The 14,129-nt window shown below is 45.5% G+C and overlaps 1 protein-coding gene across 1 annotated transcript in view; it reads left to right on the top strand.

The window, feature by feature from the left end:
- Positions 1–12,669: 12,669 nt before the first annotated feature.
- The window catches only part of T265_13598 (hypothetical protein), a gene marked incomplete at both ends in the record, with an annotated part of 47,726 nt that continues 46,266 nt past the window's right edge, over positions 12,670–14,129 (top strand). Inside the window, one exon of the mRNA XM_009169620.1 lies at positions 12,670–12,765. Within this exon, the coding sequence (XP_009167884.1) occupies positions 12,670–12,765 (96 nt within the window). The remainder of the gene's footprint in view (positions 12,766–14,129) is intronic.

Below are 14,129 nucleotides of genomic sequence, written 5' to 3'. Positions count from 1 at the left end.
AACTTTATAACTATGTTCGGGCAGCGAGCATCGGATGTCTTCACCATCAATCCGTGTTTTAACTAGCTACAATGCCCGCCTCAGTACTCAAGTGTCGGAAAGACTGAACCCTAGGAAACACAGGAATATTGTCACGTGTCAGCGAGCACAAGAATTACGATTAGTATCGTTGTATTTGGAGCGCACTTTTGACCTTGAGCCAAGGCTGTTCGATCGGCCTCACGTGATTGGTTGAATTTACTTACATGACAGGCACGAACGCAACCCCAGTTTCTTTCTGTAGTCTCCGAATTGTATGAAAATCATAGAGGTGGTGTGAGATTTCAGCTGTTCCTAGGCGCTTTTTATTAACTAAGATTCAGGAGCTCTTCGCTCAGCTTTCTCCAGCTGATTAACTCACTTTGAATTTTCGTCAAATAGTCGGATGGTACGGGTGAAGGGATTGGAGACTGCCTGCGCGATTCAACCCCAGGGATAGATTATGCGCCAGCCCCATAAGCCTGGCTAGAGACGAAGCCACAAATTTTCGATTGCCAAAATCTTTGACGTTTCTTGTCGGTTCATATTCCAATTGTCCTAACGAGGGTTTCGGAAGGTATGAACGACGGAATAATTTTGGTAAGCTAGAGCCAAGTCCTTTCCGTGTCTACTTTTGCTCCTTTTAAAATATGTTTTTCAAATGGATTACGAATTACCGGTAATGAAGTATCACTGTTTGAACGCCGATCAGCTCTAAAATGAGGTCTATGGCTACAGCTGGAGGCCCAGTTGCCATGACTCACGTTTCCAGAAAGGTTGCTCGGATACCATGTAAAAACAGTGTGGTATTTTCCTGATGCTATATGGTCGCATCCTTCGTAGGCTGGCTGAACACACGATGCGCATGTGCAACGACCACAATGCCGCCCGCCGGCAGCTCCTCGAACATCGAAAATGACTTTTTGACCGTATAAACCATACACTTTGACGCATTTTATGGAGCAACGGTGTGCCCCACAGAATCTGGGCTTTGTTTAAATTGCTTGCGCCAACCCTCAGAGACGCGTAAAGTCCTAAAGGAACCTTCCACATGGATTAACTAGTTATATTGCCTTCATTCGGAGCTTTACTCTTTTAATTTCGGCCTTAACCCTCCATCGGCCTCGAACATCGAAAATGACTTTTTGACCGTATAAACCATACACTTTGACGCATTTTATGGAGCAACGGTGTGCCCCACAGAATCTGGGCTTTGTTTAAATTGCTTGCGCCAACCCTCAGAGACGCGTAAAGTCCTAAAGGAACCTTCCACATGGATTAACTAGTTATATTGCCTTCATTCGGAGCTTTACTCTTTTAATTTCGGCCTTAACCCTTCCATCGGCCTGGTAGTTGAAGGCCTTTAATACGGGTGAGGTAGAAAAGTCCCGGGGCATTTTCTTGCAAACGTCAAGTACGCGGGAGAAAACGCTGTTCGTCAATGCGACGCTCTCATAGTGCATGCCATATTTAATAATTTAAATATCGCACTCAACGGCCCGGCCGATTGAGGAAGTAATCACATTTTTTTACCTGGACATATATTTCATTCCCGGGGGTCTAGTCGGGAGAGCCAGAGCCTCTTTTGTGAAGATGCGTCACGAGTATGGCATCACAGTACTCATGGTTCACTCTAACTTTGTAATCACTTTAAGGGAACCACGATAATAACGACGACCGTATCTCCATCCACGCAGCGGTCCCCATCTGTGTAACACCTCAAAGTGCTAGTGGACTCGAACTACCTTGGGCAACTCCGCTGATGCCAATGTATTTTGGACATATTTAGTTGTACATATCCTCATCTGCCTCCAGCCATATCACAGACTGGGGGTGTCTCCGGCAGTAAATTGTAGGAGTTTGATATACCGAAGCTGAGGCATCAATCAGGACCACGAGTAAGGTTTATTTGGTCCCAGGCTTATCCCGGAAATCCATAACCATATAAAATTTAATCCAACCTTTCAGGTTACTGTTGTATTTCCCGCCTAACAATCCGGAAAGCTTCACCAGTATTCGGCGAAAATCCGACTGTCGCTGGACTTCTGCTAATAGGACCGCTCGGAACTTGGGAGCACAGCTTACAGTACCCACTATTTTGCATGATATATGAAAGTTTGCAACGTTAAGCCCTGCCCAGCGGAATTCTCCATGAAATGATATCTTTGGATATTTAGTTTCCCACATGGCTTCCTCAGGCTACATGCTGTAATAAGAACCTGGATCTGTCTCAACGTTGTTCTACGCCGTCACTCTCATTGTTATTCATGGTGTTTACATGCCTCCTAACTGCTTTATTCCTCTAGACCATACACTCATGCACCTCCCGCGAGTCACCTTAATTCCTCATCCCACTTCTACGGCCGGATAATCGAACTGTTAAGCATGGAGACTCCACGATTGACGCTGCCTAACAGTGTCGTGAAACCCGGTCGTCATGTGCTGGATCTCTCCACAAAAGATCTAGATGTGTTTCGGCCCTGAAGCTCCTGGCGCTCGGCAGCACAGCTGAACTCGTCTCCGGTGGGATATGGTTCATACTCACCCTGGACACAAGAGCTGGTTCACTGGCTACGACGCACTGATCCACGTTCATTGACCTTAAATCAATCCCTATGCGCGCGCAATGTGGGAATTTCGAGTAAGCTGCTGGATCCTCAACGCAAAATATGGCCGCAGATGGTTCGGCCGTTCTGAAGGCAAGTGCCACTTTTGTCCGCTGCTGGATCCTCAACGCAAAATATGGCCTGCCGTTATTCAGCAGATGGTTCGGCCGGGCTGAAAGCAAGTGCCCCTTTTGTCCGCATTTGTGTCAGTTATCATAGTTATAGCAGCCCGCTGGCTGAACCCTCTTGCAGATATCCCAATGCAGGTTACTCGTTACCGGTTTTATTCAGCATGGTGGCTTACCCGCAAACTCACCGTAAACCGGTTCACACGTTTGAATTATATCTAAAGATAACTCCAGAACACCATCACTGTTGCAACTTGTTCAGACTAAACGCTTGATTGGAATGGGCCGTTTGAAATATACGGATATTTGCGAAACGGCTGATTATCCGTGTGAATGGAGACGACAATCGCATCTTGAGAATTAGGAGCGTTCGGTTTTCAAACCCAAAAAATAAATAATTGCCACCATAATTGGCCTTAATGAAAGCAGGTGACTGATTTGACCAGTCAGTAATGCGTCGCACAGTTAGCACCATATTGGTTCCAGATGACGGACGAGCCGATATTTCCCAATGTGCAATTAAGTGTAATTGTAAACGTTCTCCGAAAAACACCAAAACAAAAGACCACCATTTGCCTAATCGACCATCAGTTGGGGTGTAGAATTGAATCTGGTCACAGAAATAACCACAAGGCTGTTTGGGTGAACCGTGCTGCAATTTTTGGGCCCCTTTTTCATTACGTTCCAACCAAATGGTTTGGTGCTAATAACTATTTCCCAACAGTGGTCTCGCTATCAGGTATCGCTTCTTCCCTAGGTTTTATATTATAAAAGCAAACAAATGAGCAAATGGACTATAAATAACCCAAAACCACACCCAATGTGCTGTGACACGGCACATTTAGGATAGCGAATACTGGCACAAGTCCAGTTCAAATAAACCCTTCTTCTCGATTTTGAATAAAACATCTCTACCATCTCCATCTGTAACAGGCGAACGGTATATTCGGGTGACGCGTAATACCAAAAGCTCCGGAAGGCAAAACAAAGTCGGAGCTGGGTTTCTATACGCTACCATTAGTGTAAGACAAATTCAGAAATTATGCAAACCTCGCTAGTAGATACTTGTCCAAAACAAATGGTCCACTTGGACTACAAAAATACAAACCAAGGGAGCAAACAGACTCCCACGTGCGACGCCGCTCACTATTCGCAAAATGGGATTGATTTGTCGAAATATACGGCATTTTCAGGTTTGCAACTTCATAGTGTAGAAAGTCCTTGTATAATGTAAGTTCCTGTATTATTGAAAATCATTTACTATGATGATTTCTTCAAGTGAGCGAATGCTCAAGGTATATAAACACCACCGACTGTGAATACGTTGCCTGGTGATAAAAACCCGCAAATTGTGGAAAACGTTGACTCACTTACAACTAACGAAAATTTCAGGTAGCTTTCCGCCGGAAAAAATTCTCGGAACCTCCTAGAATTTAAATGGTCTTTGGAGATGCAAAATATACATAGGTGCATTTGTGCAAACAAATTTTGGTCGATGATTCCTGTTGGCAGCTAAAATTCCATAGTCCCCGTTAATTATTTCCCAAAATTCATGCACGCTTGCTGGCAAAAAGAAGAAATTTCCATTATGGCTGCGAATTTAGGGTTGCGAATTATGCTTGAAAGGCCCCGTGGTTTGTAGATTACGAACATGGAACCTACGTCGATCATACCGGACAGCTGAACGAACCTGACTGACGCACACGACCAACATGCGGTTAGGGATACACGATGTCGGAGCGCACCCATCGATCTGCACAGGAGAAAATGCCCAAAATGGACGTCATGAAATGTTGAGACAAATTGATCGTTTTGAAGTGTACATATGTCATTCTGGGAAGCGCATTCTCTTCTTCGTGAGGAGTATTCATTTGGCCATTCAAGTCCTGAAATGAGAGGGAGATATAATTTAATTAAACATTCATTGCATCAGGGATTTTTGTTTCGTTCAAATGAATCTATCAACTCCGACAGTTCGCGTTCGTGTTCTTATAAAATAGTACCACGAAAAAGTATTAATTAACGAACAGTTTTCAAACATTCACCCATTCGGTTTGTGATCTACTAGAGCTGCCAACACAGGTAAGTTACTCGAAGAGGTACATCAAGTGGTCTAGAAAACCCGAAGAACGAACTCGTAGACATCCATATTTCTCAAAAGCAATAGAAAGAAATCCTGATCCGTGATGAACAATCAGTACCGCAGAGGCTACGGAGGCTCTAATAAACTGTCATCCATCATATACACCCATTCGCGTACCAACTTGGTTTTAAAGGGGGACTCATCTGGAAACAAGGCTGACCCCTCGATTATACTGATACGTGCTGCGGTACTCGAAATTCGATTATGGATACTCTCATTAGACACATGCCTTATCCAGTGCAGTAACTAGCCTATGCCGCTTTCTTGTTTCGTTATACCGACTCTATGGTTATCCCAAGCCTACGCAATTATTATGCGATTTTTCACGTTATGTGAGCAGCTCCGGATTTAAGTATTGTATAAAAATTCTATGGCCACAAAAAGTCTTTGCGTTTTGTTCGTTGATTCCTCTAGTCCACAATGCGCCTCTTCATTTCTGAACCGCCTTTGGAACCATGCACACTCTTATCATGCTAAAAGGCATTGCAAAACGGTTGGGATGTTCCTGTGGCTACCAATAGTCGCCTGACATGTCTTTGGATAACGCCATATCCCGCGACAAAAAGGTTTGCCGAAGATCATCTTGAGAGACGTTTCAGTGCAACGGCATCCCATGTCGTATTCATTTCAATATAGATTGCCCCGTGAATCTGGGTGTATTGAATATCTTAGCAGATATTTGTGGTGATCAGGCATCCGTGAGCGAAGGATGCCGGCAACGGTTCGAAAGATGCCTTGAAATTTAATGAAAGCAAGCCAGATTTCGGTCGAGTTTTTCACCTGAGCCCTAGGTCGAAAGCCGGTGAACGATTAAAAATATGACAAGTCTCAAGATTTATATGCGACATCTATGTTTTGCAAAAACTGCCGTGGGGGAGTAGGGAGGCGATTCTTGTTTCTCTAAATAATCTGAACCTAGGACCCGTCTTCCCGCCAGTTCTCCTTCAAAATTTGCGGAAAACGTTGTGAATAATGTTTTTCATCGAAAGATCTACTTCATCGGTCCAAAAAGTGATATCCAATAAGGCTGACATTAACTTGCGTGGATAAGCCGCGTGCACCTCCTTGTTCCACTTCATTGGAAGCTGCGAATGGCTTCACTGTACGCAGTACCACTTCTCTTATTCCAGCGAGAAGTCTTTGCTCTCAAGTGTCCGTGTTTTGGCACACCGAAATTGAGCGTCATGCCCTGTACCATGTAGCTAGATTTTGGTAAGTTACGTGGGCTTTCCCAAAGTGACTTCAAAAGAAGAATTACACAGGATAAATACGTGCCTTTTGGACGTTAATTAGTGACGGCTGATAGTATCCAACACGATTCCGGAACTCGTAACGGCTACTGATTGACCTGCTTTCTTCATTAGGTAGTACCCTCTGTAGAGCAAATAGGTATTTGCGCTCTGTTCCAAAAGAATCCACAAGCTTCTGGGTCATTGACATGGTTTCGTGTTTACCGGCCGAAATGTGATTGAAGCATGTCAAAGAATATGCAGCGGAATTCCACAAAATCTGCATCCCTCTGTGTCTTGTTCCACATTGAGGTGATTCCGCCATGTGCCTCCTATATATAACCGCCTGGTTGGTTATTTCGTATACACCTCTGTTTCAGAAACGATCCTAAGGAAGTTTAATCACCCTCGCGATCCTCAACTGCCTGGCTAATAGGGCAAGCTGTCTTTGTTGCTTTACGCCATGGTCGAGCGGACGTTTATCTTCCGCGGTGTTTCCATTCTGAATCAAACCCAAAGACTCGTACTATTTTTATTCGACCGGTCGATAGAGATCCTGAACTGCGTTCTCCACTATTGATTAAATATGCCCTCCATTGTCATTCTCACACCAGAAACTGAATGCTTTCGCTAGCTCACTCGGTCAGCGCCCACCGAGTATCCTGCATCATGTTGCTTACGAAATCGCACTAAAAGTGTAAATTGCATGCCGATATTACACTTTGCGTACACCAACATGATGCAAGTATATAAATCTTCTGCGTGAATGGTGAAAAGTGTAAATTGCATGCCGATATTACACTTTGCGTACACCAACATGATGCAAGTATATAAATCTTCTGCCGTGAATGGTGAGAATGGACCAGAAGACATTGCCCGAATGGGTACCGAAAGTTATGGAGTATCTGGCTCCCTTCAATGCGTCATGAAAAATCGACCCAAAAATCATTCGCTGGTTTCTCGTATTACTTACATAGACCTCCAGACACCACACAGGGCCTATATCAGGCCGCTTTTTGAACCAACCAAGCTGCCTACTCAGTCGGTGTGTGCAAAGGCCTGCTAAGAAAATGTCCACCTGCCCTCAATCCGTGGATCATGAAACAGGCCTTGCAGTACTTGACCTCTTAACCCTAGGACACGTAATACTTACTCACATCCTGTTTGAACAAGGTTTGGCGAACAGGTGTTTCACCGTTAAACCAACAAACACACGGAGGAGACATGGTAGTAACTTCAAGCTCAGGACACACACGTCTATCAGGCAACAATTTTCTCATTTCGGGTAGTCCCTGAGTGACAAGAACAAACCGGGCGAAAGCTTAGATTCTATGTATCACTCCGTGAATCTTTATCTTGCGCCGTAGCTTTCGAAAATCCAATTGTTTTGCGTGAATGCTGAGAGCCTGCCTTTAGTCTCAGGTGCTTTTCGATTTAATTCACTTATGCGAAGCACACTGCTTACAGCTTCCTGTATTTTTACCCAGCACATCAATTAGGATACAGCAGTGAGCCGAGTGTATAACCCATTGGCTTCTGCTCTCCAATATACCTAAAGTTTAGGTATTTTATTATAACGAAATTCCAGGTGTTTGAACTCATAAAATAAGGCCGGAGCCTCATGGCGGTCATTCAGCTTTCTCCTTTCTGGTTGACCTGTTCCCGCGAATGCGGTGGGACCTCGCGAGTACAACATAGAGCATGGCGATGAACTTATTACAGACGGAATTTATTCAGGAATAAATAAAGCTAGGTTATCGACAACAACAAAACTGCGGGGATCCTTACTCCGAAAACCGCAGAACTCTCTCGGCGCTTCAGCAGCTGTCTAACTTGTTCGTTCTGTTATAATTCCGTTCCCAGTCCTGTTTCAAGCAGGGATGATGTTAATTGATGTCTCTTACGAACCCGTTCTCAACTCATGAGCAAACGTTGCTGGGTTGATTTGTTACCAGTTATATCTGATCGACGTAACTTATGCGACCCACTGTCCACTAAAAATAAACAGAATGACCCGCTAAATCCACGAGGTCTTTTCTACACGTAAACTTTCAACATCAGAACTCTACGTTAAATTGACAAGCATGTAATAATTACCGAGACCTTAAGGCCTCGTGTAATTATACTTTCCTAAAATTGATTTATTCTGTGTCTGTCAAATACGCATATAAAACTCAAGATTGGTCATGCTTCTTAAAATTTTCTGGACGAGTTCAACTTTGGTTGTTCTGAGGTGCTGATTCATAGAATCACAGAGATGAACGATGTATTGGATTCCAGCGAACAGTCGTCTTTGTGTCGTTTGGTAATGCGGCTCAATCAAGCTCTCACTGGACACTAAAACGGTGCCTGTTGGTATTTCCAACACATCGGTCAATCGTTCAGCTGTAACACTCGGTGCCTAGCTGCCTTGTCACTCTAAGGGTGCTCGACGTCTATGATACTGCCTAAGCCTACAGAGTAGGGGTCGAAATGCAGAGGTCGGATCGGAACATTGAACCTTCCGGTCGGTAAGTTCATGCTATAACCACCGAGCTATCCCACCACCTAGTCGCACTTCCCTGCAATAGGAGGATGGAGCTAGTAAAGCTTTTCACTCAGGCGACCAACGTGTCCTTATTTATACCCTTGTGCACCCGAATGATCGAGCCAGAAATTGAGAATGAAAATTGTCGAATGATGGGCTTTATTCTTCTAACAATTTCAGTGCATCCGCTAAACCATTAGGAAACACATTTAGTTTAATTAGTAGCAAGTAAGGAGCTTAACACAACGTTAGTTTATAGCATTTTTCATCGCCGGCGAGGTCATTATCAGGAGAATGTAGATCAGACTTCGCGGTTTTGAAGGTTTTATGGCCGGACATGTTGGTCTGTGATTTCCCGTAGAACATTCTCTGGAATTTCCCTGAGTTCTGGTTATGCCGTTTCGCCTCCAGGATGATCAATCTAGTGCGATTCAGTCTCGTCTTGAGGAGCTGCTACACCTTAGTTTGTGCTTCACCTGACCTAAAAGCCCCACCACGATCCGAATGGACGTATGACGGCATTCCGTACAAAGAGAACAACTGATTAACACACTTGATCACGGTGGATGAGGACACATCCGTACATGCGTGGGCGAATGGGAAACGGGAGTACTCGTCGATCGTTGTTAAAAGTTATCTGATGTGAGAGGTCGATAGAAATGGGCCTTTAAAACCGACGCTGACGCGTTCAAACGGCTGTGTAGCCTTAGTGAGATCGCCAAAAGGGTGATTGAGGAAACAAGGCTTCAATTCTGTAAAAATGCTACATTGATTAGTAATCGCCTTAACATCCGCGATTGAAAACGGCAAATTTTCCGCGCGGACAAAATGAAGCATACGCGTGATACCGGGGTGACATAAGGTGTTATGGTGTTTGAGACCCACGTGTGACATCGCAGATATGTGATTAGTCCGCGAGAGTGTGTCAGCGGCTTTATTTTGATTACCTGGACGGTACTGGACATCGTAATGTAACCACCATAGTTCAAGTCTCCATACCAGCATTTTGTCGTTTTCTCACTTTGCCTTCGTGCTGTTTGTCGTACATGAAGGCAACTGACCTGTCACGAAGAGACTGGATCTTACCATGATGTGACGGTTTTTGCAGCTGAGAGACTCATTTAGCGATACTGGGGGTGTCCCCGCGACACCGAGAAGTCTCTCATACCAGGTTCCAGGGGTGGGGGGAGGGGGCGAGATGGCCCAAGTGGTTAGAGCGCAACTTTACTGACCGGAAGGTCCGTGGTTCGAACCCGACCTCTGCCTCTCAACTTCCCCTGTCTAGTCTTGGGCAACCTGGCAGTATCCAAGCCGTCGTGATTCCTTCGGGTGGCCAGGCAGTTAGGCGCCGAAAGGGTGCTGCAGCTGAACGATGGTAGACGAACTTACCAAAATCGTCTTCTAGAGTCTGTTCCAAAGGTTCCAACATTCATACTGGGACGAGAGTGCCACCTTTTTTTACGGTGCTGGGAATTTAGCCTGTGGCACGGCCCCACCAGGTTCACTCAAAGAGTGGATATCAGCCTGAGCGGTGGCACTGCTTAAATCTCGGGGGAATATTCCAGCCGGCCCCAAAATAACGTAGTGCGACGAACTATCACATGTCAAGTGAAGGTGAATGTGCAGGTGGACCGTGAAGTGTGATGGACACAGAAAGCCAAAGAAACAGATGAGGTGTCAAGTGAAGGTGAATGTGCAGGTGGACGTGAAGTGTGATGGACACAGAAAACCAAAGAAACAGATGAGGCACAGAAAATTGGTAATGCCTGAAGATTACTTCACTTGATCCGTGCGACCGGTCCGCGGAATTCACCTGTGAGCGAAATCATCAAGGATCGGAATAGAGTCAACATCTCAAATAAAGAAGAACGTCTCGACTGCTGGGCCGAATACTTCGAACAACAGTTGTCATGACCACCAGCTGGCAGCTATCTGGAACCTACAGGTGAAGTAGAACCCTGGACGGTGAACGCGGAATCGCCTTCAGCCTCGGAGGTTTATGACTGCGCCACCGAGCCTCTGGTCCGGTGGCATTGTTCAAGGATGTGGGTCAATTCCTCAGTCAGCGCTTGTCTGATCTGTTTGCTGGCATTTGGGAAAAGGAGTCTGTCCTAGGCTACTGGGGGAAGTCGGTTATAGTACCGATTTGATAGAAAATGGCTCGTAGTGAGTGTGGTAACCACAGGGAGATCAGCTTGACCCCGGTCTTAATGAGACTGCTGGAGCCACTGCTGCTTTGTCGCCTTACGGTGGCTCGTGAGATACTGACTCGAGAGCAGGAAGCGGGATTCGGACCCTGTAGGGGTTGCATTGATAATATATTTACACTTCGTCAGGTGCTAGAACAACGCCATACGTATAAGCGACCCATAACCCTAGTGTTTCTGGATTTCCAGACCGCATTTGACTCGGTTGACCGGTCTGTACTTCATGGTACGCTTACCCACCGAAAATGCCCCGGAAGTCCTTGAACATAATGACCTCTTTGTATTCCTAGACTTCCGGACTTGTGAGAGCTACGGCGAGTTCTCGAAGAGCTTCCGTACACAAAGTGGTGTCCGTCAGGGATGCCAACTCTCTCCATTCCTCTTTAAATTTGCGATCGATGAAATTACGAGGTGAACGCTGCAAGATCTCCAAAAACCGGGTGTTCAAATAGCCTGTGACGAAAATCTTGTCGATTTCGAATATGCAGATGACATCGGTCTCATGTAAAAAAAATAATAAAATAATCGCTCAGTTGTAGTGCCTTTTCGGTGCCTAGCTGTCATGCCACCCGAAGGAAGCACGAGGGCTGAGATACTGTCAGGTTGCCCAAGCCTAGACAGGGGAAGTCGAGAGGCAGAGTTCGGGTTCGAACCATGGGCCTTCCGGTCAGTAAATTCGCGCTCTAACCACTTGAGCCATCTCGCCCCCCTCGTTCTTATGTTCGAAAGGGAGGCGTCGCAAGTTTTGGATGAACTGACCAAAGTCATCCGTCCTTTGGTATGCACTTTTCACTCATACAATGTAAGGTCATGCTGCTGGACATGCAGTCACTGCACATGCCACTTTCAATCCAGGGAGAGGTACTGGAAGTTGTGGAGCGTTTTACCTATCTTTGTAGTTGTGTTATTTCTAACTGTAGTGTGACAAATGGGATCGATGCACGAATCCGCAAGGCTCGGGTCGCGTTTGCTAATTTGAGATACCTATGGTGTCAGAATGGTGTGTCCCTGAAAATCAAGGGACATGCATATCAAGCTACAGTGCGGGCGGCTTTGTTGTTTGTCTATGAGACTTGGCTTGTTCGAGCAGTGAAACTGAGGTGTCTTCAAGTGTCGACAATCGTTGTCCCGGTTGGTATCGGCGTATCTGTAACGAGGTCATTAGAAGGCGAGTTTTCGGCTCTGCGGCTGGTATTTCCATTTCAGAATGTGTCCAGCACCAGAAGCTGCGTTGACTGGGGCATGTGTTGCGTATGCCTAACCATCATTTGCCGAAGAGAGTGCTGTTTTCCATTCCCAATTCAGAGTGGCGGATGCAGAGAGGTGGCCAATCCTCGACCTGGCACAGGGTTATGATAGAGATTGCTTTCGGGGCTACATGTCTTCCAGGATGGGGATCGCCTGATCCTCACCGCTCCTGGTTGGAGACGCTGCGAGATATTGCTGTCAACCGATGTCCGTGGCGTTCTTGTTGTCAGTTTCTATCCAGATAGCCTGAATGAGTGCTTGGAGATGTAGACACCTCAAAATGATTGCAGTAAGCTATCACTAAGTCCGTTCCCCATCCACCTTTATTCTTTTTCCACAGCAAAGCTTTCGATTAAATCTTGGTTGTACGGCAGCGAAGCATCGGTGTTGAACACTGATTTCATATCGATGGTGGTGATAATGATGTTGAAAGGTGACTGACCGTTTATCCGTGACAAGTGTGATGTGATTGCCAATCAGGTGGTGTCTCCATTTTCTTGGCTTCAACAGTCACACATGCTTCTTTTTCGATTGCAGAATGACCACGGTCACTGTGTGTCAGAGTGCATGAAAAGACGTATCGGGCGCCCATCTTGATTGAGATTGGCCGCAATGGCTATGTCGTGGGCATTAGTTTCCACAACGAGTGGCCGAGTGTAGTATGTGGTGAACACGCCGATTTTTTGCAAATCATGCTTTATATTATCCAATGCAGCTTGTACGCTATCTGGAATGGAGAGATCTGATTGTGGACGATTTGATGAATTTTATCCGAAAAAACATGGAATTTAGTGTGCGTAGTATGCCAGCATTTCTACCAATCTTGTTTGTGAATGGCTGTCACATGGATTAGGGAATTCCCCCAGGGCTCGAAAACTTTCAGGGTCTGGTTTCATCGTACTGTGTGATATTTCGTATCCTGGTAATAGTAATTTTGCAATAGCCGTGATGCTCCTTTTGTGGTCAAATATAATACCGTGACTTTCCGAGACCCTTAAATCTTTAAATTTTGATAACCTTCCTGGACATTGCGACCACACACGGTAACACTGTCAACATATGCGAATGTATCGAGGAGACCTTCCTCGCATATCGTGTTGTTGAAAGCAGGCCACACCATTAACAACTCCGAACGGAATGCGGTGAAATCGGAAGAGTACTGTGAATGGCAGTAGATATTATCAACTCAAAAATGGGAATAATGGTTATCGTTGAGCTGTAGTAACCTCTTGGTGCCTAGCCGCCATGCCACTCGAAGGAAGCACAAGGGCTGTGATACTGCCAGGTCACTTAAGCCCAGGCGGGAGCATTTGAAATAGCAGGTTGGGTTCAAACCACGGACTTCCCGGTCAGTAGGTTCGCGCCTGAACCACTGAGCTATCTCAAGCTCAGTATATTTTCACTGCGTAGTTGTACTGAAGTTTCATTGAGGTTTTTTACGGATTACATCTTGGTCGCATTCCGGCCTTGTTTCTACTTCACCCTTCACACCCGAACGCGATCTTCAAGGCGGCATAGAACAGTCACAAAATGATTAGGCAGCACCGCTTTTAGTGGTCCATTGGACTCAAGAGTAATCTCATTCGTCCACTCTATGGTTGTGGAGCTGTGTGGCTAAAAGGGGTCCGGAATTCTAGATAAAGTATGGATAATTGAGGCGGGCTCTTAGTTGTCAGATTTGGAACGAAAACCATGTTTTGGAGTGGGAAGGATATATGATAGAGTCGGGATGTAGGTAAAATGTAATCAGATACAGATAAGTGCAAACGTTTGAAGTGATAGAAGCAGGACCAGCATTACACTTATCGAGTGAGAGAAGGGTAACGCTATCCGAGACATGTGGTGTGGAGATTTTAATCTCTAGCGGGCAATGTCATACTGGTGGCTGACAAGAAGTGAGGTGATCTGGGACAGAGTTGTGAGAGGTACAGGTGTTTACCACTAGTGTATCGCTGTTTTCGTCTATATGGAAGAAGTGATACAAAAAGAATTGATACAAAAGGCTGGGCCCATATATGCGCTG

Source organism: Opisthorchis viverrini (genome assembly GCF_000715545.1).
Source record: "Opisthorchis viverrini unplaced genomic scaffold opera_v5_82, whole genome shotgun sequence".
NCBI lineage: Eukaryota > Metazoa > Platyhelminthes > Trematoda > Opisthorchiida > Opisthorchiidae > Opisthorchis > Opisthorchis viverrini.
Note: the sequence above shows the minus strand (reverse complement) of the source record. Positions and strands in the feature narration are given on the sequence as shown.